The 27,276-nt window shown below is 42.5% G+C and overlaps 4 protein-coding genes across 4 annotated transcripts; 1 reads left to right on the top strand and 3 right to left on the bottom strand.

The window, feature by feature from the left end:
* Window positions 1–1,783: 1,783 nt before the first annotated feature.
* eefsec (eukaryotic elongation factor, selenocysteine-tRNA-specific) lies at window positions 1,784–13,767 on the bottom strand. The gene is made up of 7 exons (XM_075460936.1): window positions 13,250–13,767; window positions 11,461–11,668; window positions 11,106–11,202; window positions 10,666–10,830; window positions 8,774–9,397; window positions 7,107–7,263; window positions 1,784–3,103 (listed from the first exon to the last, which is right to left on the bottom strand). Exons 1-7 carry the CDS (start codon window positions 13,551–13,553, stop codon window positions 2,922–2,924), a joined length of 1,737 nt encoding a protein of 578 aa, XP_075317051.1. The 5' UTR covers window positions 13,554–13,767; the 3' UTR covers window positions 1,784–2,921.
* Window positions 13,768–14,116: 349 nt separating this feature from the next.
* On the top strand, window positions 14,117–20,788 carry ruvbl1 (RuvB-like AAA ATPase 1). Its single transcript, XM_075460935.1, has 11 exons — window positions 14,117–14,422; window positions 15,050–15,136; window positions 15,240–15,372; window positions 16,220–16,371; window positions 16,761–16,850; window positions 18,954–19,103; window positions 19,208–19,271; window positions 19,355–19,553; window positions 19,633–19,735; window positions 19,807–19,898; window positions 20,412–20,788. The coding sequence occupies exons 1-11, from the start codon at window positions 14,282–14,284 to the stop codon at window positions 20,569–20,571; spliced, it is 1,371 nt and encodes a 456-aa protein (XP_075317050.1). The 5' UTR covers window positions 14,117–14,281; the 3' UTR covers window positions 20,572–20,788.
* Window positions 20,789–21,586: 798 nt separating this feature from the next.
* On the bottom strand, window positions 21,587–22,673 carry mustn1a (musculoskeletal, embryonic nuclear protein 1a). The gene is made up of 3 exons (XM_075460934.1): window positions 22,534–22,673; window positions 22,315–22,441; window positions 21,587–21,945 (listed from the first exon to the last, which is right to left on the bottom strand). The coding sequence occupies exons 1-3, from the start codon at window positions 22,540–22,542 to the stop codon at window positions 21,848–21,850; spliced, it is 234 nt and encodes a 77-aa protein (XP_075317049.1). The 5' UTR covers window positions 22,543–22,673; the 3' UTR covers window positions 21,587–21,847.
* A 384-nt stretch (window positions 22,674–23,057) lies between these two features.
* On the bottom strand, window positions 23,058–26,631 carry rft1 (RFT1 homolog). The gene is made up of 10 exons (XM_075460932.1): window positions 26,374–26,631; window positions 26,200–26,285; window positions 25,963–26,085; window positions 25,582–25,873; window positions 25,372–25,506; window positions 24,994–25,254; window positions 24,758–24,902; window positions 24,551–24,656; window positions 24,221–24,470; window positions 23,058–24,069 (listed from the first exon to the last, which is right to left on the bottom strand). Exons 1-10 carry the CDS (start codon window positions 26,434–26,436, stop codon window positions 23,905–23,907), a joined length of 1,626 nt encoding a protein of 541 aa, XP_075317047.1. The 5' UTR covers window positions 26,437–26,631; the 3' UTR covers window positions 23,058–23,904.
* Window positions 26,632–27,276: the final 645 nt, after the last annotated feature.

The raw sequence follows: 27,276 nt of genomic DNA, 5'->3' as shown, positions 1-27,276 counted from the left end.
AATGGTTTGCTGTTAATATGATTTGTTTTTACATTTTAACTACATGCATATAATGAAACTGTTAAATATGGCCCTGACAAACATGAACACCAACCAGTGAGTTTGAAAAAATATCGTCACACGCCTTTCCAATTGATTACACAGCACCACTGACTAAGATGTTAAAATATAAATTCCACTATTGTAATGATAGACAGACGAAAGGGTTTCCATAAAAGAATGGATGGAGAGTGAAAAAAGGGCTGCAGCAAGAAATCGAAACAGAAAAGACACAAGGAGTGAAAAGCAACTGATTTTTTTATTTTTTTTTTCCCCCAGTCTGGTTTTTCTATAAGAAGAACGAGGGGGAGATAAGACTAAAAGGACTGTCACTCAGAGAAACAATCCTTCCAGTGTCCCCTCATGCTCCTGCTGCTCCTCCCTCCTCCTCGCTCTCCAATTTCCACAGATTCCGGCTCAGATAGAGTCGCTGTTCGCAGGGACAGTTTGCTGACATCATCTGCCACATACAGAGTGTTCTGCACACTCACTGCCCCTCCCCACAACACCTGATGGAGGCATGTGCACAATAATACTCACAGAGAAGTGACTATTTTTCCATCATTGTTGTATGATTTTCCTTTTAGAAATCCTTCAAACGTGGATCATTTACAGTTAAAACCCACATTAAGTTGGAACATTTGTCGTGAGTACAATATTGTACAGCGTAACTATTCACAAATAGTTTTTTTTTTTAAACAGCAGTAAACTTCATTTATTGCTTCTTTAAGTCGATTTCTGCAGGAAATCTGATCGATTTCATTCAGGGATGCAAAATCTGATATGGCAAAACTCTTTTTTGGCCACGTGCTGATGTCAGTATTAATATATGCACATATGCACTATTGCATTACGAGCGTTGTCCGACATCATGAAATGTGATAGTTGAATAATTAAGATTGTAAAACTGTGGGTTTTATATGGATCTGTGTTTATGTCACATAGTTGTCAATACTTCCTTTTTGCAAACAGAAGAACCCCCAAAGTTCTCACTCTAATAAGGAGGTTGGAGATGTGGCAGAGGTGTAAATCACAGGTCCAAGTTGCATTTTTACTCACCAGTTAAGTTTCCTTTCCACATTACATAACCTGAACAGCTCAGAGTTCCGTTAATTGTTTTAACTGTGCTATTCATTGGTTATTATTCTTTATTGTTGTGGATTTCTTTTCTTTTCTGTGGAGATGCTGCGCTGCCTCGTTCTCGTGGCAACGACAGCAACGGTAATTTCAATTTCAGTTGCTGCATGCTGACATTATTCATCCAGTAAACTCATATTTGAACTTTCAATTGTATTATATTTTCTACACAATACGCTTACCTGCTGGGTTATGGAAAAGATCCCGGGTTAGGGTTCCTACAGACCAGTCCCGTCAGATCCCATAACCGGCCTGTAACTTCACAGCCTTTCATATAAAAAATAAGTTTTCCCAGTACAGAAGTGTTTCTGTGTACTGAGCTGCAAAAATGCAGACAGCACGATGTCTCTGCTTTGTTTTGGTTTTTTTGGTTCAGATCTAAAGGTTCTCAGGAGGACAAGTTGGCATGACTGGCTTTGGTCAGATTACAGTTTCTGTTAAATTTTTCTTCACTCGGTTGCCTCTCTCTTCCTTTGCAGCGATTTAAATGGACTCTTCTCACTCATTTCTGCTATTTGAAACAAAGAAATAAATAACTAAATATTCGTTTAAATTAATAAAACTCAAACTATTTTTACATGGTAAGATTAGAAAAAACTTCTTAAACTTTCATGTAAAACTATTTTATTTACATTTAACAGTGTAAAAAAAAATAATAATTATACGATGGTGACGCACAAAATCCTAATCGGGTAACACCAATGACACGCCAATATCATCTTTAATGCTTAAATCACCACATCGGTAACTGACATCTTGGTGTTGAAAATGTTTTAGCAACACAAATCAACTGTTTGCTACATGACGGGGAACATTTCTTATTGTTATTAATTACAAGGATTGTGCACAGTACAGATTCTGGAAAAAAGCAGGACAGAAAATCACATGATGATACTTAGCTACTAAGATACAGCAGGCACAGTAGGGATAACAGCTAAATCATTTGACTTAACTGTGTATTTGAGGTGTAAATTCTGTTGTGGTCATTATGAAAAAACATGCTAGCGTGGCCACAGCTAACGTTGCACTGTTTTCTCAGTTTATCTGTAAATGTAACTTTATTGCACTGCTTACTTCATGCCTCACGGACAATAACAGTCGCCACACCCACGTTAAGGGTCAAGGCAGAAGTTTGAGTTTGTTTTTTTTTTGTTTATCTTTCTCAGAAGAAAGATCAGTGTCCATTTCAAACCTAGCAAACAACTCATAAAAAATTTAAATCAATAATCATCTGATAAAGCAGGAGCCATAGAATTCCAATCAGGAACACGGTGAGCTGTCAGATTTTTTGCTAATATGTTTCTGTCAATCGGGAATTCGAAACATGGTGGGAAAAAAAAAAAAAAAAAAAAAGTTTGTTGCTCGTCAGAAGAATCCATTCAGATCTTATCTCCTAAGAAGAGCAAAAGTCCAGATTTTGAACGATAAACCACATAAATGAAGTGGAAACAGCAGGGCAGCTTTCACCCTTGAGATGGAGAAAACGGGATTACGTCCTGCTCCTTAAATGGAGATAAAACACTCATTGTTTCACATGCGTTCAACATTCCACAATCATTGCATTTAAGCAGACTGTCTCCATTCCCCTCCCAAAGAAAAAAAAAAAAAAAAAAGGCAATGAAAGTTAACACAGCCTTCGTATCCAGGGCTGTTGGTGACCTGACCTCTATGAGACCTCTGAAGCGGTCCTCTCTCTGGGGCCAACGCTCCAACGTAGCGGAAGTCAGAAAAGTGTGCAGCGGAGGTCAAGACTGAACCATCTTTTTATGAGGATCAAAGACATATCGCTTAAAATGCAAGTGAATGCCAACAGGCTGGGAGTCTGCTTTGGGCTCCTCTTCACTTGCTGGTGCACCTTTGTTCCCACTCTTCCCTTTCTTCTTTGAGGAGGACGTTAACAACTGCTTGGTCTCTGGGCGAAGACCCTCTGAGGAAAAGATCAACATGTAGGTCAAGTGAAGAAGTTGATTATCTGTTATTAAAGAAACACAACCAACGATGCAGATGTATGTGATAAATCTCAATCACATTCTGTACTATCCTGTGCAGGACTTAGGTCGACTTAATCAGTGTAAGCGTATCTGCTGCATGATATGGATCTTTCCTTCTCTGTTACAGTGTGTAATAGTTGATTTATCAGTACTGGAGCCGGTTCAGTGTGCTGAAATCAAGATTCAACTGATGCTTTTAGCCTCCTCGTGTAACTGAAAAGCACATCCGGGTTATTCCTGGAGTCTCTGCCTTATGGCCACTGCTTGAGTCCTGACTCCTGACTCAAATAATGCGTCTCAGCTTCCTGTTCAGACTCACAACCATCACTTTTCTTTCTGTCCTGCATCTCTCTCTGTCACACACTGAAACTTCTTCCCCATCACATCTCCCCTTCTCGTTTCCCTGTGTGATTCGAGGACAGAGCTGGTGGCTGATTTGCTTCCAATTTTGCACACGGAAGGTAAGAAATGTCCTTAAACTTTTTAAAATTTAACGAGAAGAAGACAGAAGTGATGGTGTTTGGTCCCAGTGGCTCCTGTGAATCCCCTCCTGTTGACTTGGGCCCCTTGGTGCAATACAGGAAGCCAACAGTTACAAACTTGGGTTTTAAAGGATAAGACCGGTTTTTTGACATTGGGCCCTTGATTTCACATTATAACATGATGTTCTACTCACCCCTGCTTGTTGTTGAACATTTGGAGCTGTTCCGAAGATATTCGAGAGGCGTCTGGCTGCTCTCTTGAGATATTCGGCCATTAAACGGTTTCCTATGGGCAAGCTTATACAGGCACAAACTATGCTGTTTATAATTTATTAATTACTCTACACTAGCACTGATAACGAGGAGGTGCGTCGCTTACTTAAAAAAATCCGGGTTACTATAATTTTGAATTTTTGTCGTAAAGTGGGTGTTACTGACGTCCTCGTCGTGCTACTGCCACAGACAGCCCACAGACCTGCTGCCTATTTATTCATTCGGCTAAAATTCAAAATTAGTAACCCGGATTTTTTTAAGTAAGCGACGCACCTCCACGTTATCAGTGCTAGTGTAGAGTAATTAATAAATTATAAACAGCATAGTTTGTGCCTGTATAAGCTTGCCCATAGGAAGCCGTTTCATGGCCGAATATCTCAAGAGAGCAGCCAGACGCCTCGCGAATATCTTAGGAACAGCTCCAAATGACCAACAACAAGCAGGGGTGAGTAGAACAACATGTTATAATGTGAAATCAAGGGCCCAATGTCAAAAAACCGGTCTTATCCTTTAAGATGGACAGTGATTTTAAATTGGACCGGCAAATTTGTGCAGTAGTGAAGTCCAGCTTTTTTTATCTCAGGCAGCCCTTCCTCGCACGCACGCACTTTGAGACAGTAATCCACGCCTTCATCACATCACGGCTGGATTACTGCAATGCACTTTATCTTGGAGTCAGCCAGTCCTCCCTCACACGTCTCCAGTTGGTCCAAAACGCTGCCGCTCGCCTCCTAACTGGAACACCTAAGAGGGAGCACATCACTCCCATTTTAGCCTCCCTCCACTGGCTGCCTGTGCATTTTAGAGTCCATTTTAAGATTCTTTTATTTGTTTTTAAATCTTTAAATGGACTCGCCCCGCCTTACCTCTCTGAGCTGCTCCATCCGTGTGCTCCTGCCCGATGCCTCAGGTCAGCTGATCAGCTGCTCCTGGAGGTACCGAGGGCCAAGCGGAAGCTCAGAGGAGACAGAGCCTTTTCCACTGCCGGTCCAAAACTGTGGAACGACCTCCCGTTTCACATTAGACAGGCCCCTTCACTGCCCATTTTTAAAACCCGTCTTAAGACCCATTTTTATTCCCTGGCTTTTAACCCAGCATGAGACTCTGTTTCTAGTATTGTTTTATTGTTTTTATTATTTTAATATTGTTGTTGTTTATTGTTGTTTTTACATTGTTCTTGTGTTTTAAGCCTTGTTTTATTTTGTGTTGTACAGCACTTTGTTTCAGCTACGGCTGTGTTAAAAGGCTATATAATAAAGTTGATGAAGTTGATGAAATGCTTTGGGTTCATTGCTTTTCATGCTGGCTGTCTGACCTCATACACGACGGCGCCAGCATTCTTCTTGTTATCGTTATGCCAGGGTGAGGGCTGTTATGGTTGCAGCGCAGCCAGAAATCTCAACCCCTTATCTACGATCAGCTGAAAATGTTCGTTTTCCACCACAAAACACGCTCACAGGCAAACAGCAAATCGCTTGAGTTCAAGCGGCACATGAGCATCGCCGTTTTACACGTTGGTCCGCAAATGCATTTCTTTCTGCATGTTCCTGTGCATAACAAAACCAAAACTGCACAGATAAAAGGGGTAATGGGAGAGTTAAAATATGAGCGTCCGCGAGGCTCCAGTGGGGCCCGTCTGATGCAAATGTCATTATGAGACCGTGTGTGACGTCTACAGACAACCTGGTGTACTTGAAAATTTGTTGTGACAGTGCTGACACACACCAGTGCACCTCTTTCCGCTGATGTAAATCCACTTGTTGCACATGCTGTACATGTGCACATCCACATCTTATAACAAGGGCAGTTTGACGTGTTACTTGTTGCTTTCTAGTCTGAAGTTTATTTAGCTCAAAGTGAACATTCATCGAGCAATACGGCTACAAATTGGCTTTGGTTTACTAATCACTTTGTTTTCTCTGCTTAGAGCAGATCATTTGATTAAGAGTGATAATCCTCCTCTCCTCCCATAGTCATTGAAAAACTGTAACATAGTAATGTGAGTGAATCAATTCTGCATTATTACAGCAGAGGAGGCCAGTGACCGATGCATTTCACAGTTCTTCGGGGCTTGAATATCAAGAGAAAAGCGGCATAGGATTGCAGTGCATGTGCAGAGGAGCACGCGGTGGCAGATCCCGCTTCCTTAGAAAAGAAGACATAAACAGAGAGTCTATTACTGGATCAATACACGTGCGGCCGGGGAAGTTTTTGGTGCAAAACTTTCGTGTATCTGGTAGAAAGCTGAAGATGGAGAGGAAATGCGTCGTTCAGAACAACGATGACCCAAATATACATAAATAATAAGCAGCTGAGGAGCGGCTTCGTCCAAGAAAACCTCGGTGCTGTGAATCAGCCAGAAACCCAAACCTGAATCCCACTCAGAACGTGGGGTGACCTGATGAGGGCTGCACTCGGTGAAAGCAAAAACCCAAAGATTTCAACGGGGGTCTTTAGCCTTTTCTAGTTTTTTCAAGCAAAATTGACAACATGAACAAGACACCTGTCAAATTACAAGAAAATGAAGCCACAAGCAGCATCTCTACAAATAAAGCCAGTAGAGGCAGCTGAGTAAGAGAAGGCGTTTGTCTGTTAAGTCTACATAAAGGCAGACGCACTTTCATTCATCCGCTTCACCTTTGGGACGTGTCTTATGAGAAATGGCACATTGAACATTCAAGAGAAAGTAAAGCAACTGGGAGGAAGCACAGCAGTGTGCCAATACACCTTAACCTATGGTGACACTCTGACTGAGACGCCCCTGAATGTCTGCATTATGTTCGTGCCGGATTATGAGCGGGTCAGTATATCTGAGACATTTGAGTATGCAGGAACAAGGCAGTGAAGAGGATGTAGGTGAGGTTCTCTTTCTAAAATGTTTTTGTTTTCTCTTCCCCCCCCAGTGTGGAGTCGTGGGTTTTGAGCAACAGAAGGTAAAATAAACACTGATCAGACTTCCACCGGAACACAGGCAATCCCCAGAGGAATCCTGGGAATGTGGCTCGGGATGTCAGGGCCCGCCGCTCTTACCACATCCTGAAAACTGTCTGCCAAGCCCCAAAGCTCAAGGAGAGCGCGAGTGTGAGCCCTCCATGTGTGCGCCGATGATCAATGTGTTTTTGTGCAGCCCTTATCTAACTCGAGTTTTAAGGCTGATTAGACTGATGCCGCTGTGAAGCCTTACCTTGTACGCGAATCTTGAATTTCCCGCTCTGTCCGAACCCGCCCTCGATGACACCACCCTCACCTGTCGACAGTGTGACCTTTAGCCCCACGAAGAGCTGCAGGTTGGTCTCTTTCTTGAACAAGCTGCGGCCAATCACGGTGTAATCATCAGTCACCTGAGCACAAGACAGAAAGAAGGAGTCTTGTGAACTGCAACGAGTCCCAAAATGTCACAAACTTTATTAGAAGTAAGTGCTAAATTGTGTGATAATGTCTGCATGTTCCTCTGGTGTGTTGCTCTTGTGCCTTGCAGCGATTTCATTCTGTCATAATGACAGCCCTAATCAACTGCACTGTTTGCCATCGGCCACATTCTTTGAGGCTTCCCGCCTGGCTGTCTCGCACTTTCTCTATCACCGTTCTGCATATTTTATGGTATATTTGTATTTCTTGCTTATCATCCATCACTAAGTCGATCTAACCCGCTACTAATCTGATAACAGGAGGGCACCGCTCTGTCTCCAGCTCACCCCCACCGCTAGCTCTTCTTCTCTCCTCAGCCTAACCCTCATTCATTCCTGAACATTTGACCCTGGTGTCCCTCAAGCGTGACTGATCTGCTGATAAAGACAAAAAAAAAAAAAAAAAAAAAAGCCAACATACAGGGACTGTATACGTCTGACAGACCATATGAATTGTGACTGGACGAGGTTGTCATATCTCAACAATGACAGTAATGTGCTCTTTCTGCAAAAGGGAATTCTTCAGTCTTGAAACATAACCGCCTCTTGCTGGGAGATGGGATGAGCGACAAATGTAACGCCACATGACCACCATCTGACCTCACGCACTCGCTGTTCTACTCCTGAGTAAGTGAGTGGTGCTGTCAACAGCCTGAGGTGCTAAAGCAGGAAACTAGTTCACAAACTTGACCCCTGAACTCAGTGTGACCCTGCACAAGGGTCCACACAGAGAGGCCAAACTGTAACACCCGGAATGACAAGAGCCGTCATCATCAACATCTGCAGTATGCACGCAAATTAAGACAACATCCAATCGATGGGTGTTAACCCTGAGATACTCTCAAACTCAAGTGAATTAGAAAACAATCACAGTTCTGAATGAGCTCTGACTCCGAATTCACCGGAGCGCAGGATTTAGGACAGAATGAAAAAGCAAAGACACAAGAATGAAAATCGAGACAGAAAGTATGACGGAGAGAAACGGCAATAAAAGATAAAGTTGCTCAGACAGAATGGAGAGAAACTCGCAGTTATGTGGATATTCCTGTGTTACTCAGGTGTGTCCAAACAGCGCCAGCCTCTGACAGCTAGACAGAACTGGTGACTGGCGTCAGGCGGCCACCCACGCACACCTCTGTCACAGCACATGCTAAGGCATGCGTGCCACCCATGCCTCTAACGCTGCTCACCAGGGCTGCATATGCATGATTGTTTGTGTGTACGTGTCTGTTTATGAATATACAATAGGGGCTCTGTCTGAGAGCCACGCTCCAGTGCCACCAGCAATGAGAAACATCCAAAGAACTAGAGCCAGAAAAAAAAAAAAAAAAGAGCACAGGGTGATAGTGAGGGGCAGAGAGAGGCAGCAACGCTCAAAGGTAAGGCCGAGAATCGCAGGACAGATCGTTTCATACAACAGGCACACTGCTGGACATCCACTCACCCTCTCCACCTGTCCCTCCTTGTGTTTGGTCTTGTAGATGCGCAGATGGGGCAGAGCAGTCTCAGCGTAGCTTTTATCCTCAAAACCCTGTAGAAGGCGCCCTTGGAAGGCCAGCCGACATGCGTTGGCGTGAATGTCCGTGTCCAGCTTGGAGCCGATTACCAGACAGAGTGCTGGACATGTGACGGGACGATCGAACTCCAATAAGGCCCATTGGTCAGGGTCCGGCCCCGGACTCCCTTCTCCTTGACCAGTCACGTATTCGTCCTGATAGAAATACTCTCTGTCAAAGTTAAAGGCTGTCTCCAGCGAGCACGGCTCCGACTGAGTTGGTGCAGTGTCGGATGGGGGCAGGCCGAAGAAGGTCACCCTCGCCATGACCGTCTCGTGGCCCACTGTGATGTGGAACTTGGCACGGGTGGCAAGAGAGCCCTTGAAGTAGCCGATCTTCCGCACAGAGATGACAGCTCCAAAGAGGGTGCGCAGGGACCCTGGAGTGCACACCACACCGCGCTCCAACAGTTTGGGGTCGAACTGTGTCACGCACACACCCACACGATCCCCCTGCATGGCCCCAGACACTGGCTTCCGAAACATCTGCACCGACTTTATTTTCTTGGTCACCTGATGTCAGCGAGCGTACAGATTCAATAAATAACACAGCTAAAAACACACTCTCCCACAAACAACATACTTTTCTAACATAAATCTGATCATAGACCGAATAACAGATAGCAGATAACAGAAAGTTATACAATTTCAGAAACAAGAGAGGGTATATGGGGACTCAGCTGCCAATAGTTCAGAGACGATAAAGTTATCTTTTTGCAAAGAAAAAAAAAAAAGAGTTTAAATTGGACCTTCAAACATATTTAAGGAAAAATATGCACGTCTGTAAGCAAATAGGTTCGGAAACATTAACAACTTCCAGCTTAACCATTCAGAGCTGGTTTGCAAAATATTGCTTTACCCTGCACAAACACATGGATAAGGACAGTTAACAAACCAGATTCTAGATTTTCATTGACACAAGCTTTAAAAATGTCGGAGTAAAGTGCAAACAAAAGCAATCTGTGCCTGCATACCTTCGCCGAGGTTGGATGAAAAACTCGGATCGAGAGCCAGACTCATACCGACATCAAAAGTCGGTTTCTTATAAATTGGGGCGTTCCCAAATTCTGGTAAAACTCTAATGCAGATCAAAAATTTAGCGTAATCCTGCTAAGAGGCAAACAAACAAACCAAACTGACCTCCGTCCTAGAGACACAACTGTAACTATTAGACTTCATTTTTTTTCAGCAAAGTCAATTTAAGAGGTGAAAATCTGATTTTTAATATATGTTTAGTTAATAGAAATTAGTGATAAAAAAAAAGGAAAAAAGATTGTGTGCTTTTTTTGTCTCTTTAAAATGTATACTTTTTTAAATGTTAAAAATTACAGGTGCATAAACTGTCATTTTATAGAGGACTATTTATCTGAGAAGCTGTCTATATGCAACTGACACAGCAAGGTGTAGACTATATGCTTGACAATCTGGTTTTTGTTGTCTTTTGCGCTGACAAAAATCTCCACCTTCCTCAGCCAGATTGTGGCTCTTGGACGAGTGAAATTAGCCATCTGCTGCCACCAAGAGGTGAACCTGAGTACTGCAGACAATCCTGCAGAGCTGGCCCAAAGTCTGCATCTGGTCCAAATTACCCAACTTCTGTGTCTCCAGTCCACCCACCAGGTCCTTCATCCTTCCCTCACACTAAACTGACACATCCTCTGAACCAAGATGATCGTCCGCTCCTCTGTCTCTCCACCGCCAACTCAACTTCTGAACTTCCAAAACTCTATAACGTTAACCTGCTTGTAAATCTAAATCCTCACCCATTTCTTGGAACATACCTTCAGCACTGGAATTTCCACAGTATCGTTAATGGCCAGCGACCCCTGCAGGATGGTCCCGGTCATCACTGTTCCCTGTCCACGGATGGAGAAGCAGTGATCCACAGCCATGAGGAGGTCACCTTTGGGGTCTCTTTTAGGGAGGTATGTCTGCTTCTTCAAAAGCTGGATAGAAAAGGAAGCATAAATACATACAGCAACTGCTGCGATGGAATAGCAGCCTCATAGAGACTGCGACGTACATTCAGGTATTAATTAGATCCACAACTACTCCCCACAACCACTTCTGTTGCCTAAACAACAACCCTAACCCAAACATCTTTACACGCTGTGTACAATGTTAACTGACTACCCACACTTGTTTATACATGAGAACTCACACACAGCTTTGAGCTTAATCAGTCCCAACTATGGGGGACCAGTCTGTTTCCATATTTTACCTCTATTAGCTGTGGCACTCCCTGTGGCTCCTCCGTGTCAGAGGCCTCTGGGCCCCCAGGCTTCGCTGCCACAGCAATCACTGGACATTCCTTGAATCTGGCCAGCAGAAAAACAGTCATATTGGGAAGGTTTCATGATGTGATGTTGAGGCATTTTCAATCAACACAGAGGAAAGGAAATAAATGGGCCTGACAGACTGATTCAGGTATCACACCAACTAAAACAGAATGGGGCAGATTCTGACCGAATGAAGGTGCAAGCGATGCCCGTACCAAATTATCTATCAATATTTACATTTCAAAGCCACAACCTCCACTCATCTCCCAATGAATTGTTTAATCTATAAATGTAGACCTGGTGCTCTCCAGTGTTTTGTGCAGTCTTTTGGTCATTTTCTCGATGGCACTTTGTCTCTTGTTGGGAGGCAGTAGGTCGATCTTATTCAGGACGACCACCATGCGAGGGCACGTCAGCTCTCCTATTAGCAGACACTCTGCAGTCTGAGTCTGCACGCCTTTCACCACATCCACCACCAGTATCATCAGGTCAATGATTTGGGCACCTGGAGAAGGCGGATAATACAGAGGTGTGAGAGAGGCTGTGAGCCGAAGCGGAACAATACCGCTTTCTTGTTAAAGACGTTTCAGCGTTCCTGTTCTTTACGGAGAAACAGATCTATGAAAAGATGCTAAGAATTATGAGCATGAAGCTGACAACAGCAATGCAAACAGGAATGCACGCAGACACCCAAAAATAACAGTAGAACAAGAAGAGAAATTAGGGGAGGAGGGGTGCACCAAAGCAAAGAAAGAGTAAAGGGCTAGAGGGTTGAAACTGGAGCTGCAGCTCACTTGGTTGTCTTCCCTTTCACTCTTTTCTTTTCCTGACTTTGGCAGTCTCTCTTTCCTGTGCTCCACACTTTTCTCTCCTTTTATTTGGCTCCCCTCTCTTTCCTGTGTGCTCCCCATTTGGGACTGGAGGGGAAGTTTAATACATACCCAATCTACACTCTTTTCTTCCTCCCTAATCTTCAGCATGTGCCACCCCAGTGACTCACAGCCTCGGTTTACTGTGTTAGACACACAGTACAGTGTTCAGTGTTCGATGTGCCTCAAAAACACAATCGCATCTACGGCAATCTAGCCTACTTGTTTGTGCTGAACACTTCAGAGTTAAAATAGTCAGAGCTTTTGGGGTGCGTTTCCATGACATTTAGGCTATATGACACATTATATTAGAAAATGGTTGTTACAGGGAGTCACTCTCAGTGAACATCCCGACTTGTTTGCCCAAAACTACAGCAGCAATCCAGCTGTTTCCCCTTAATATTCCCAACAAATCATGACGTTTCCTGCAACCAGGCTTGTTGCAGACACATTGCGCCCCCTGCTGGATAAACTATTCGAGTTTGAGCACAGTGAGGTTGTAGTTGAGGAGAGCCAAGTCAACAGAGGTTGCGAGTCCTGTTAAAGGACCTTGTTTGGTGAATAAAATCTTTAATATTTTATGTTTTGTACCCTGCCATTAATATACAAATCCGAGTTGAGTCTTTACTCCAGTTTGTTGAGCTCTGATTCATTCATTTAGATGATGATAAGATAAATGCTCTTCATTTATCATTCAGGCACACGCAACTTTCGGTTTGGTACTTTGGCTAAGGGTCGAGGAGTAAACCACCAGTTTTGAATATAGTGGATGAGCCCTGCTTCTCCAGTCACATTCCCTGAGGTGTATGCCTGCAGAACACTTCGTTTCATTGGCTGTTGCACACAGGTTCATTGCGTGTCCACCAATTTTGTGTCGTAATATGACCGCATTTTGCAAGCGAGTCTCTTAAATAATCTCGTGTCACGTTATAGTTGTTTTTGTATAATTTTGGTCACCTTTTACATCCATATCGTTAATAATAGCACCCCCATGTCGCTTTTTTGGAATTTTTTTGTCTTTCTTTTTGAGATAGATAGGATTATAGTTTTATAATGACACTATTGAGGCCCCTGACTCCTAAAGCTCCTTGGCATGTGCCCGGTAGACCCGTTCGGTCACCTGTGCAGGTATCCTGTTGAGTTGAAATCAACGTCTTATAGTTGTGTCGTATGGTCCGACCAGATCTACCCACCGCGTCCTAAACATCAGAAATTACCTCCGATGATGGTCCGAATCAGAGAAGCGTGCCCGGGACAGTCCACCAGGGTGAACTGAAGGCTGTCATATGGCTGCGGTCCTCCATTGTCCCGCAGGTGATCAGGAAAATCCACCGTGAAGGAGGAGAAGCCGAGGTCCAGCGTGATCCCTCGCTCGCGGGACTGCGGGTTCTTGTCGAAAGCAGCCGTCGAGGCTGTGCTGCTCAGCGATCTGGCGAGCGAAGTCTTCCCGCTGTCAACATGCCCGAGCACCCCGATATTGAAGTTGAGCGTTTTAGTGCGGCTGTCAGGAGACTCCGACATTTTGTCAACTATCAGATGAAATGTTATCTAACATGCGTGTTTTCCTTTGACGCTGAGCTGAACCCTGAACTCAAACTCTTCCGTCGTTGGTGTTTGTTCATCAAGAACCAACACCAATTATTTTATAAGTTTTTGGCGTACCATATGTAGTGAGCCTCGAACTCTTGAACTTAAATTTGCTTACAGTTGCTGGACTCGTCTTCCTGGGTGTCAGTGCAATCCATCCGCAGGACAACAAGCGAAGCGGAACGTATTTTGATTGCGAACAAAAGCAAAAGAATGGCAAATAATTATCCGGTAATGTTTTTTGATTACAATATAACTCTAAACGGTCTATAGAAGCACCTCTATATTTAATCTTACAATGATTTGACGCTTTTATTATCAAAGTGTCAAGTTTCTTATTGTTTCCACTACGACCAATCTAGTCAAGCACAAACGGAAATGAAACTCCTATAAAAAATGATTGACACAATTTTAGCCAATCAGATGTTTACATATTTTGACAAGGCCAAATAATGTTTTATGTTAGTCCAAGTAGGCGGCACTTCAGGGTATCACTTCCGCTTATTTTCCCCTAGTAACCCACATGGAAACCGACTTTCCTGTGTTTTGAGTTTCGGCGCCGATTGCGGCGGGGAGAAATAATCAAAGTCATAGGAGTTATTTATTAGTCCGTGGCGCGTCTTGCCATCTTTACATCACACGTTAACATAACTAGCACAGCTATGAAAATCGAGGAGGTGAAAAGCACCACGAAAACTCAGAGGATTGCCTCACACAGTCACGTCAAAGGACTCGGGTTAGACGAGGCCGGGATTGCTAAACAGTCAGCATGTGGACTAGTGGGCCAAGAGGCTGCAAGAGAGGTAATATTATTTTTTCACTGCGCTTGTTTCATTATTCTGTTCCTAAAATGAATTTCTTAAACTGGAGTGTTTTATTTGTACGGATGATTTAGTTCACTGCAGGAAATCCAGCCCACCAAAAGCTAATTCCGTTAGCACTGTTGTGTCGTTGTTTCATCCTCTGCTCGGAGGTAATCCGAGGAAGCCACAGTTATTTAACATTCCTTCATTCGTTTTGTTTTAATGTAAATGTTTCATTATTCACATGTTTGTCAGAACAGAAAAAAAGGAAATTTGATCTGTTAATTACAGACTAAAAGTAATAACCTGTGGTGATGAAGTTTAAACATAGGAATGATTTTTTTTTTTCCCAATCACAGTTAAAAAGCATGTTAATGCCAATGTATTATTTTAAAGTAGGTCATGTCACGAATTCAACGACGAAGGACCTTTTTTTTAAAACTCACCACATATAACAGCTTCACTCTCCTCATCTTTACTCTCTGGATTTCTCTATTTTTACCCAATCTTTTACCATCCAGTTTCGTGTTTCCCATGTCAAGTTTCTGGAAACAGTGTTGTGTTTTTCTAGATGACATGCCACAATATAATATTTAATAACTGTGTGAAATTTAAAACATTTTTCAGGCTTGTGGCATTATTGTTGAGCTGATTCGCTCAAAAAAGATGGCAGGAAGGGCAGTTTTACTGGCAGGACCACCTGGAACAGGAAAGGTAAGGGCACAGAGTTCATAAGGTGGCAAAATAACACTAAATTGATTGACTGGTCCTCTCAAATTGTCTTACTTCCCTCTCTTTTCTACCCTTCCACCATCAGACTGCCCTCGCCTTGGCTGTTGCACAGGAGTTGGGAAACAAGGTGCCTTTCTGCCCGATGGTCGGAAGTGAAGTTTACTCGTCTGAGATTAAAAAAACAGAAGTACTTATGGAGAATTTCAGAAGAGCAATTGGTAAGTGCAACTTGAATTGTTAATCCCAACTGAAGTTGTGTTTCCTTGCCCCCAACATTTCACTGTGATGGAGATGATTGTTTTTTGGTTGAGACCAAAACAGATATTTAGATTTTCCCCTTTTTGATATTATGTTAGTAGTATAAATTTCTGGTGGCTTCACTGCATGCAACTTATTTACTCGAGACTCCGCAGGCATAAATACAACAAGGGTCGCGATACAGAATATTAGTTTGCTGAATCAGGTGAACGGAAGTATTAGTTGTCCTCGAGTTGTGGTGAAAAACAAACTGCAGTTTTGGTGTATAAAGATATTATATTTTCAATGTTACTTCAGAGAAGAGTCCCTTGGACTGAAACAACAAAGTGTCTTATGCAGTCCGCTGTCATCAGCTGAAAGGCAACAATCGAAAGCGGATTTATGACTATGGTTATTGATAGAAAGGAAAACTGGGGAGGGGTTTGTTCTAGCCCTAGAACAGGTCCTCCGGCAGGGAGTGGGTTTCATTTGAAGTTTGTCATCACCTTGTCAACAACAGTTCCGCAACACAGTCCCTGCCTTAAGCACTGCGCTCTGACCATCAGCACTGATGATCGGGCACCTGTGTCCCGCTCATACTCAGGTCCACAGGCTGTGTGAAAGAGTGTGATCATGTTACACCAACTGATGCTCTGGCATTTCACGGGCACACACACACGTTCTTCCCCGTAATAAAATATTTGGTTCGGGAATATAAAGGGCTGATTCAGTTCTCATTCTGAAGTGTATGTGTGTGTGTGTGTGTGTGTGTGTGTGTGTGTGTGTGTGTGTGTGTGTGTGTGTGACTGTAACATCGACCATATTCAGGACTGCGCATCAAAGAAACTAAGGAGGTGTATGAAGGGGAGGTGACAGAGCTGACCCCCTGTGAGACGGAGAATCCCATGGGCGGCTACGGAAAAACCATCAGCCACGTCATCATCGGTCTAAAGACGGCCAAAGGCACAAAACAGCTCAAGGTCAGACTGGGAAGTTTAATTTGAAACTGTAGTTCATGCATTGTTGAGTGCAAAGAACTTTAACCCACTCATTATTTCATGTATGAACAGTGAGATGATTATTCTAATAGCTAAAAAGGGAAGAATGTCAATTCACCAAGAAATGGTTTGTTGCAGGTTGTGTCTTGGCTTTTTTTTCCAAATGCAGGTTTTCTGCCTCTCATTTGACAATGTATGAAATATTTGGTTTCTGTTCTCTCTCTTTTTTTTTTTGTAGTAGTAGTAGTAGCAGCAGCAAGGCTAATGTTTCTTGGAAACAGCGATGCTCAGATTTCATGAATACTTGGCAAATTAATATTGAGCAGGTAGTGATCGGTGTTCACCTAAATCAAGCCGTTGTATTTTCTTAGCTGGATCCCAGCATTTACGAGAGTCTTCAGAAAGAGCGCGTGGAAGTGGGAGACGTCATCTACATAGAAGCAAACAGTGGGGCTGTCAAGGTAAACTATTTTTTATATTTGTGTGGTTTGACTGACACGGTTTAAAAATGTTTAGAAATGTTAAAATGTGTAAACCAGGCACTGCAGGGGCTTCCCTTCTTTGTCATCTCTCTGCTGCTGTCCCTTCCCAAAAATAATATCTTGTTTATTGTTTTATTTATATTATTATTGTATTACAATGAATTGGATGATGATTGGCTTGGATTGGATCTTTGAAGTGCCTACAGGTGACAGTTGCCGTCATTTGCTGCTACATAGAAAAAACTGTTGAATTCGAATATTGTGTCACTGGTTGCCATGGCACTGATTATTGGAAAAGGTGTACCTGATATTTTTTTATATTGAGGGTGGAAAACGGGAAAGACATTGAGACCTAATGATATAAAAATTCATTGTTGTCACATTCTGTTACTCCAGCCAACTGAAACCTGTTCATAGAAATGACTAGAATTTGCTGTAAATCAAAAAATGTAATGGGTATGAATGAAGTGTTCTTACTAGACTTTAATAGAGGTGGGGGAAATTTCCGATTTTTAGATTAATCTAGATTCGGCCGTGGAAGAATCGAGAACGATTCACAAACATCCAAATTCCGATTATTCAAATATGCCAAGTAAAGCAGAACTAATACAGCAAGTGCTGTCTTCGAGATACTACAGGGAACGGACCGAGAGCACACATCCACCGCACACGCCCCCAGAAAACAAAAACAACAAGCATGGCTGAGCTAACCAACCCACCTCGTCGTGAGATCCGACCTGCTCCTAAACATTTAAAAGCAGATGTGTGGAATAATTTTGGATTCTACAACGTTGATGGAGGAAAAGAATTGGACAAAAGCTACGTTGTGTGCAAGATTTGTTGCGCTAAAATAAAATACTTTGGCAACACAACAAACATGAGAAGTCACACAGCACGATTCCACCCGACGGAGGAGGTGGGAAAGCCGGCTGCTGTTGCTACTAGCAGCCAGAGAACAATTGAGGACGCTCTGAGTAAGCTGCCACCCACATCGGAAAAGGCCAAGAGAATTACGAAAGGCATCATGGAATTCATAGCCATGGGTTTGCAACCTTACTCGGTTGTAGAAAATTGGTGATTTCGGCGAATGATGGAAGCAACGGAGCCGAGGTACGTCATCCGTTCTCGATTCTTCCACGGCCGAATCTAGATTAATCTAAAAATCGGAAATTTCCCCCACCTCTATTTGTAACTAACATTTGCAACACTAAAAGCAGCAAAAAGCACCTTTGGCTGTACACTAAGGTTCAAATGTTCATGAATTTCCATTGGATATTTCCATAAAGGTTAATAAAATATAATGGAAATGAATTCAACTCTTTGTTTCTTATTACAAATGCACTGTTTTTTGAACTGCAATTGCTCATTCAGTGAGACAAAAAGAAATGTGGAAAAAGTGCATCAATATACATAAATTAAAAATGCATCAATAATCGTTTTATAATCGAATCGTGAGGTGCCCCAAGATTCCCACCCCTAGACTTTAATCAACCAAATTGTGTTCATTTCACAAGTATTGTAAAACACAACAGGGAATCTCTTTGGAAGACCGAAGCTGAGTGCTCTCTGTCTTTCTTCCCTCCCGTCTGTTGTCCTGAGTCCTTCATGGTGGCATTCGGCCTTCATCTCTCTCAGCCCTGCATGAAAGCTCTGCTGCATTTCTGCTGTACTTTGGAATGAACTCCTCTCGTTCTTGCAGCTCTTCATGCTCCCTTTATCTTTCCATCTCCCATAATTCCTCTCTTCCAGCAGCGAGGCTTGCGACCTGTGTTGACAGGCTGTGATGACGGCTCTTTTAATCAGTGCAGGTGGGCTGGGGGGCCCGGGTCGGCTGTAGTCGGAGGGCTGGGTGACACATTTGTTACTGTTGACAGCAATCTCATGACTTGCCCTCTCAAACTCTTTCATCCCTCGGCCACATGCCCTGTTCTCTGCGATGAGCTGGCAGCAGGATCAGTCATACACCTGCTCTGCCGCCCGTTGCCCTTTGTTTCATTGTAGATCGCAGTATTGCGAGACATTTTTCTGTTTTCTGCTCAAAGCTTCTTAATGAAGATGTTGTTTGTTATGGCATCTCTGCAGAGACAAGGCCGCTGTGACACCTTTGCGACAGAGTTTGACCTGGAAGCAGAGGAATATGTTCCGCTTCCCAAAGGTGATGTGCACAAAAAGAAGGAGATCGTCCAAGATGTAACACTGCACGACCTGGATATCGCAAATGCCCGACCACAGGTACATAACTGCGCTTTAATGGCAACACCACATATTAGTTAACACACGTGCTAACATTCTGTAGAATAAATATATTAATCAGACATTTTCTTTTTTCATCCCAGGGAGGTCAGGACATTCTCTCCATGATGGGTCAACTGATGAAGCCCAAAAAGACAGAAATCACAGGTAAAGAAAACCCGACGGCTGATCTGACCTAAATATCGCAAGCTGGCTGTGATCAACCGTCGACTGTTGTTTTCCAACTCCAGATAAGCTTCGTGCTGAGATCAACAAAGTGGTGAACCGCTACATAGACCAGGGCGTGGCCGAGCTAGTACCCGGGGTGCTGTTTGTGGACGAAGTGCACATGCTCGACATCGAGTGCTTTACGTACCTCCATCGCGCGTTGGAGAGCAGCATCGCCCCCATTGTTGTGTTCGCCTCGAACAGGGGAAACTGTTTAATCAGGTGAGAGGCGTGAAATGGGTCTCGTGAAGGAAAAATGCACAACAGTGGTTCGTAGGATTAAGAGTTTGTTGTTTTCCAGGGGGACAGAGGACATCAGCTCTCCACACGGGATCCCTCTGGACCTGCTCGACAGAGTCATGATAATCCGCACCATGTTGTACACACCACAGGAGATGAAGCAGGTGAGTCTCCAGTGTCGAAATCGGTGAAATTACATCTCGTAATGTGTCGCTAACAAGCCCATGATTTGTAGATCATCAAGATTCGTGCTCAGACAGAGGGGATCATTATCAGCGAGGAAGCTCTAGCACACCTGGCGGAGATTGGCACCAAAACCACCCTCAGGTATTCGCATACATTCTCCATGGTCACAGATCATACTTAAATTGAGTTTAAGAAGTGGTCCGAGTGTTTGAGCTTCAGTGTTTTCAGGCCTTGGCAGGTAGAAGCAACAATCATAAACTCATGAAAAAGACAGAAATCATTTAAAGGCAGGGGGGAACGGCGTTAAGATTTATACTAAGCGCAAGATCGGGAGCCTTGTGGTGAGAAACGTCAAATTAAGGAGGTCTAATAATTCAGGTGCCCGCACTGCTCATAGTAAGAACTGCGTTTTGATCGGTTCAGCAGCGACGGGGTGATGGTTCATTCCCTTTTGCAACACTGGAACCCGGTGATGAGTCGGCATCTTTAGTCAAAACAGCATTTGATAAAGTTGGCATCCACATTATTTTATCTGCAGCAAGATCTCCGTAGACATGTGAGAAAATATTTTAGAGACTGGCAGCTACTCTTAATTTCCTTAACATCCCACACTGATGTTGGCCACGCTGCTCATGTTTCCTTTTTTCCTCTCAGGTACGCCGTACAGCTGCTGACACCAGCCAGTCTGCTGGGCCGTGTTCAAGGGAAAGAGAACGTAGAGAAAGAGCAGGTCGAGGAAATCAACGAGCTGTTCTACGACGCCAAGTCTTCAGCCAAAATCCTCCAAGACCAGCATCACAAGTTTATGAAATAAAACTGGATTTCTAACATTTCTGTGACAGTCCACTGGACCGTGGTCACTTTTTGCTCCATACTTGTTCTATGTGTTGATGCTTTGCATTTTTCCATCTCTTCTCTCCATTCAAGTGTCCCACTTCATTTACTGTAGTTGTTTTGTTCTAACAAATCTAAAGTTTTATTAATTCTGTAAGTTGTTGAGCATTTTTTTGAATAAAAGGGATAAGAGATAAGCTGATTGCCTCAGTTTTTGTAGATTTGTAACATCTTACATTTTTACACACGCTTTATTATTGCCTTAGCCTTACTGTGCAGATATTTCACCCTTTATTCTGCATTTGTATAAAGAAAATGATATAATGGTATGTTGTTTCAAGTTCAGTATTGAATATGTTGCTTTTGTTGTCTTGTGTCACTGCTCTAAAGCTATAGGTTTAAAGTTTGATAGTAAGAGACATCATCCAGAATTTAAATGAAAACATTTTTTGGTGGAGGGAGCACGCGTTTCCTTCACTGTAGATTGAAGTCGTTACATATTCTGTTCTCGAAACGTTACTGTCATAAAAAACATGCTATAACACAGGAAACAAGTATTAAGTACTAGAATACAAGTAGATGCATAATTTGACTGTTATTCTACTTTAAGTTGATTATTAGAATGTAAAATCAGGATTTCACCGTTGAGTTGGAGTTGAGCCATTTTATATCGACACATGAAAAATTATTTTAATCATAAAAATCTGTATAAAAATGTCTCCATTAAGCAGTTGATTGGTCGAAAACACCTGAAAATGGAGAAAACAGCAGTCGCAAGTACTGTTGGTATTTGTGAATGTAGTTGCTATTTTCCATCAACTGGTGCATAAATAATCATTCCAGCTGTACTTGTATAAAGTGTTGGGTAAGTTTATTACTAATGACTCATAGTATGTCACGTGTTTGTAACAAATTGTCAGTACAGTTTCCCTTTGAAATATAGTGAAGCAGAGGAAGAAAGGAGGATGACAACAAAAGACTCGAGTACAGTGCAGTTATCACTGCTTTGTGCTTAAAATGCTTTACTTGTATAAGTGCATTTAGCTACATTCCTTCACTGGAGATGACAGCTAATTCTCTGAAGTTATTAACTGGTGTTTTTAAAGTGCAAATTTGTGCCTTATTTGTATAACTGCATATCATTTGCAACTCAAAGCCAGGAACACACAAAAAAAGCCGTAAGCTAGATTTCAGAAGAGCAGGAGACTCCTTAACGTGGAACAGCTGCTGTCCAGCTGCAGTCAGGAAGTTTCCCTCTACTTCCTGACTGGTCGAGCTGAGCGTGTGTTGAAAGCAGTCTCTGCTCCTGACCTCGCTCCACTGAACACCGAGGGAGCAGCTTTACCCTTTTTCTCTGCAAAGAACCAAACATTAGAATATTTTACTGTATATGGGGTGCTAGAAAAATGATGTAAGCCTGCTTATTTCTGCTTTATATAAAGTACACACACACACACACACACACACATATTTGATCCCAGTGGGTAACAGGGAGCACTGTGGGAATCTCTCATCATTACAGCTTCTCTTTTCCTCTCTGTATATGGAATGGAAACTTGAGCATCATGAGAAATGCCCCTCACACACACTCACTGCCACAGTGTGATCTTAGCTTAACCAGATACAGAACACAAAAGTTGTTTCCTTCTACTATCATGTGCAGGCCTGATGTCTAGTTAAGTCACTGTACCACGAGTGTTCATATGCATGTGTTTTTCCTCACCGCATTCCTCCATTACTTCAAAGGTCTTGCTCTTTGCAGACCCACCAGTACCCAGCTTGGTCTTTGCTTCAGTCAGGTCCTCTTCTCTCATTTCAGGACGCTGCATTTGTTCATCTTCCTGACCAGGCTGAAGGGTGGAAACAAAAAATATTTTGCAGTCCACCGTGTCCTCAACGATAGATTTCAAAGGTGTAAGAAAAACTCAAACAGTGGTCTTACTTGAGACATGATGATTCGATGGACTGAAGAAACTCGACAGCAAGAAATTCTCGTCTTTCTGTCAGCGGTCTGTTTTCCTCTTGTTGGTTCCACCCAACACACACTCTCATATATACACACAATCTGGCAATGATTCTCAAGTGGACAATAAATCTGTTCTTAAGACTAACAAATGATGTAATGAGTGAGCAGACTCCTCCTCTTTCCTGTCCCTCGGCCTCTGGTTTTAGTCATTGGTTCATTGAGAAATGATGAGAACACAACAAGAAAATTCTGGCATTAGGCTTCAACTAATATATTCCAGATACACAGGAAAGATGACATATGTCCGTTTGCGTCACCTCCCCCACTCATATGCACCGAAAAGGCTTTTTTGGCAGTACTGGTGCAGAGCACGCCAATGAAAATGAACTCAGAAGACAGAAAACGTCTTCAGACATCAAACCTCCTGGCAAACGCCACTCTTGAGCCTTACAGCTGAGAGGAGAATAAACATAAACATACATTGTCCTGTTGTAAAAGATTTTTTTTTAATCATAACTGAATCATAATTAAGCCCTTTGAGACCAACAAATAACTGAAAAGTATTTCCGGGCAATATGTGACGCGATGACTGGTCCACTGTTCCAAGGCATGGTTTAAGACATGAGAAATTCTCTTAAGTCAACGACGGTTAGCAAATTACAAAGTTTTGAGCCTTGGACTTTGCCAACAATCTTTGATTTATCTTGGCCATGATCTACTTATTTCGTGTGTATTACTAAAGTGACCTCCCAAATAAGACAAGTATTTCTTTCTTTTTTCCTCCCTTGCTTCCTTATTTCCTTCAATTTTAAGGAAACATCATCCATACAAACAGGAACGTGATCAGGATTTACGCAAAACAAGTCAATGAATTCTTGTTTTTGCTGATATTCCACCAGATTTAAGAAAATTCGGCTTGGTCATTTTTTTCATTAATTTGCTGACAAACAAACATTAACATTAATATGCGTCGGATTTGAACTGTCAACATTTCATACTTTTCTCATGGAAATAAGTGTAACACCACTAAGAATTGTATAAATAAAATATGGCATACAAACTAAGTCTCCAGCAAAAAAAATATTAAATCACTGTATTTCTCAAATACATTCAATCCTTACACCAACAGTTGGATATTAAAACAGTAATGGCATGTATCACACTCGTAAACGGGAATGTTACAGTGAAAATACAGAAAAACACTCTTGTCCCATCAAAAAGAAAAAAGGTTCCCTTCTTCCCCTCCATCTTCTCCAGTCCTTCACAGTCACAGCAGCTACTGATCAGTAGCTTCTCTGTTTGTAGATGGAACAGGTTTTTTTTCTTCTCAACAACCTTTTGTCTGATTCAAGCATGTTTTTTTCTGTATCGTGGCAACAGCTGAGTCCTCACAAACTGAATCAGCTGGGTCTCCGTGAGAAGAACGGCCACAAGCACGACAAGCAGACACACTCCTCCCACACCGATATGGACCAGCCTGAACAACCAGCCGCCGTCACAGCAGAGCTCAGCCTGAAAACCAACAATCGAGAAGCTCAAGTCAGGCTCACGAATATGTACAAAATTAAATTCAGAGCTATGATATAAGCAGATACATAGATGGAATAAAATACCAATGTACAGTAACTGCTAATATTGAAAGGTGAAACATCTTCTCTGGTACCTCAGAAACCGCTGTAATAACTGCACTGACAGCGAGTGCCAGTAGTAGGTACGGGGAGGGCAAGAGACCTCGCAGAGGTTTCCACTGACTGAACTGAAAGTAACGGTGTATGTAAAGCAGACTGTGTAAGATACGGAGGCCCATGTTGAGACAGTTTGCCATAATAAAGCCGACACCTCCAGCCCACCATGTCAGCATGTAGGACAGGACGAGGAAGGACACAGACAGAGCCAGCATGACCAGGTTATACCTGAGGAAAAATCATCAACACTGTTAACAGGCAGATTATGTACTGTGTAATAACTATTATGCCTGCGTCTACATTCTTACTTGTCAACCTCTTCTTGGCTCATGGCAGCAAATACAAAGCACTCCGTTACACCATTTACAGCGAGCAGGAGGACATAGCAGCTGTAGTATCGCAGCAAACGGGGCCCTTTCAGAGGATCAACAAAAAGCTTGTACCCTAAGAACATCCAGCAGAAAAGAGTAATATAGGTTGCAACATGTTTTTTGGGGACTGTGTGGCACATATACCTGCTCCGCTACTCAGCAGCGAGCCACCATAAATATCCAAAGCCAAGTGTGAGTAGGCATATCCAAACACTGTGATAATCAGACCAATCACCAGCACCAGTTTCAGCAAACACTCCAGGACGTCTGCTACGATGGCAACGTCTTCCTGCATATAAACACACGAAAAGAAATTAAATCAACAGCCCCTGCCTTGTCTTTCACAAATAAATTATTACATTTATTCCCACAATCCAGACCTGTTTTTGACTTTTGATGTTACGTCCCCTCTGTAACACTTTGGCAAAAAAAATATAGAAACTTTCCTCGATGGGCAAGAAGATAAAGCGTGCCACCATGGAGCCCAAGTTGTTGACAATATCATAAACACCCTGGTCTCCGAAGCTGAGGACATTCAAGAAGGTCATAACATAGCGTTCCCCCTCTGTCAGGATCTGCTTCAGGAAGGACTGCTTAAAGAAGCTCCATGTAAGTCGGGCTAGAGTCCAATCCACCAGTGGCTGTAACCACAGAAAAGAAGGGGATTTCAGTCCAACCACAGCAAATGTTTTAACTCACAGTATGATATTGTAGGTATGAACAATTTGTAATGAAAAACGATATGCCAGATCTACAACCTCGTCATAAAACCTGCGAGGCAGCAAATCTGTTACACTGTAGAGTGGGAAATTCTTCTTTTCTGCCTCTTTGGACCCCAAGAAACGAATGAAATAAACAGCATAGCACAAGACCAGAAACCCTGTATACACCAACTAGGAGAGGCACATGAATCAAAATCAATATTTGTAAGTATTTACAGAAATAATGCAGTGGACTTATTTCCTTACATGGGCTGCAGAGAAGATGTAAAGACCCCATTCTCGGGCAAACATCACCAACACCACAGTTACACTGCATTTAGCGATCATCGCTAAGCTCTCAGCGACAACTTTCAGTCTGACAAACATGTGAGCTTGGGCCAAGACCCAGAGGGGCTCGGCCAGAAGCTCCTGAACTCCTGATAAGGCAAACAGAACCACAGCTGGACCATAGTAAGGGACAATCTGGGCATCTGGGACCTCTAGGAGCCACAGCCACACACCGCCAAGAAGGATGGCCCATAATACACCAAGAGGCACTCTAAAATGATAAAAAAAATTATGTAAAAATTCATAAGTGCATCAAAGCTTGACATATAAACCACACTTGTTATATTTTACTCAACTCACGTGAGCCACAGGAGATTAATAACTTGTCTCCAGCTGCGATTTGTCCCCGATTCCCCACTCAAACAGGCTCTACGGAAAGCCTCTCTGGATAAAAATACTACTGTGGAATACAAAAGTGTAAGCCTGTATCGGGAAGACAGAGAGAAAAACGCAAGTTATACCAGGTGGAGCAGTAAAATCTTGTAGCCTGCTCTCCGTGGGCTTCTGACACTCTGATCCAACCTGTGTTTTCTTTACCTAACATTGACGACCCCGATCAGTTCTTTGGACACAAACCGTAGTGTGAATGCGTTCAGCAGGAAGGTGAGCACACGAAACATCACCTGAGATTAAAACAGTTTAAAAAGTGCATCAACAATTAAGACACTGGCAGAGACGTGTAAGGCACAGCTAAAGCATGTGTTCATCTACCTGTAGTAACACATTGTACGATGCTAAAGTGGACGCATTCTCAAGTATATCCTGAGAGCTCATTTTGGACTCTTTTCAAACTTCAGCCAGGAGTTAACGAAGTATCCGCCGTTTTTTTTTTTTTTAAGGTGCAAAAACATTATAGAATCATAGTGAGAGGATTGTAGGTCTGAACCGTCCAAAACTGATGACAGCAGCCCTGAATTCACGAGGAGCGAATTAAACTTCAGAATTAACAAGCGGCATTGGTAGGCTAAAAGCAGCAGGGCACTTCCGTACACACTGTACGGAGACACGTTGCGCGATGACGTCGAAGAATATTTTATCCAGTGGCGCAGCCAGAGGGCGTAACTCTACTTTGGATAATATAAGGCAGGCGACTGGTCCTGACTTTACCACAGATGTCTTTTACATTTAAAAATGCCCTATGAAATATTCTAATGTTTTACAGTATAGTAGTTCAATTAAAAGTTAAAAAATATTAAATTCCAATTTCTTAAGTGACACAGACAAAACAAATTTCGAAAAATAATTGACTTATTTGCAATTAAGTGACACTCATTTAATGAAAATGGCCCACCAACAATGAGCCTTTTTGCGTCTCTACCAGATTGGTTTCCTGAATTTAGTTTATTTGGCCAAAAGAAATTATTGACTATATGAAAAGCAACTTTTTCCAATAAAAATAGGAATTTCGTCAGAAGAAAGCTTTGGTTCATTTGTGGATCCAGATTATCTGCTCTCTTTGAAAGAGATCTATCAAAATGACATTTGTTTTCAGCATGTCATAATAAAGTACTAAAAACAAAAGCCAAATATAAACTACAAAATCTTAACTAAAATTAAAATGAACAGAAATCCAATGTATAACCCATCTCCAATGATACGGTCTGTCTGTTTAAA

This window comes from Odontesthes bonariensis, chromosome 3, assembly GCF_027942865.1.
Source record: "Odontesthes bonariensis isolate fOdoBon6 chromosome 3, fOdoBon6.hap1, whole genome shotgun sequence".
NCBI lineage: Eukaryota > Metazoa > Chordata > Actinopteri > Atheriniformes > Atherinopsidae > Odontesthes > Odontesthes bonariensis.
Note: the sequence above shows the minus strand (reverse complement) of the source record. Positions and strands in the feature narration are given on the sequence as shown.

Bases quoted from the DNA above. Each gene is read 5' to 3' on its own strand.
- rft1 (XM_075460932.1), bottom strand. From the start codon at position 26,436: ATGAGCTCTCAGGATATACTTGAGAATGCGTCCACTTTAGCATCGTAC. The intron at 25,874-25,962 runs GTGAGTTGAGTA...TTATCATTTTAG, and splicing joins ATTAATCTCCTGTGGCTCAC to AGTGCCTCTTGGTGTATTAT. The intron at 24,471-24,550 runs GTAAGAATGTAG...ATTTTTCCTCAG, and splicing joins AGCCAAGAAGAGGTTGACAA to GTATAACCTGGTCATGCTGG.
- eefsec (XM_075460936.1), bottom strand. From the start codon at position 13,553: ATGTCGGAGTCTCCTGACAGCCGCACTAAAACGCTCAACTTCAATATC. The intron at 11,669-13,249 runs GTAATTTCTGAT...CGCCTTCTCCAG, and splicing joins GATTCGGACCATCATCGGAG to GTGCCCAAATCATTGACCTG. The intron at 7,264-8,773 runs GTGAGTGGATGT...TCTTGTGCTCAG, and splicing joins AGGAGGGACAGGTGGAGAGG to GTGACTGATGATTACACCGT.
- ruvbl1 (XM_075460935.1), top strand. From the start codon at position 14,282: ATGAAAATCGAGGAGGTGAAAAGCACCACGAAAACTCAGAGGATTGCC. The intron at 19,272-19,354 runs GTAAAGAAAACC...TTCCAACTCCAG, and splicing joins CAAAAAGACAGAAATCACAG to ATAAGCTTCGTGCTGAGATC. The intron at 19,736-19,806 runs GTGAGTCTCCAG...CATGATTTGTAG, and splicing joins CACCACAGGAGATGAAGCAG to ATCATCAAGATTCGTGCTCA.
- mustn1a (XM_075460934.1), bottom strand. The intron at 21,946-22,314 runs GTGAGGAAAAAC...GGTTCTTTGCAG, and splicing joins TGAAGTAATGGAGGAATGCG to AGAAAAAGGGTAAAGCTGCT.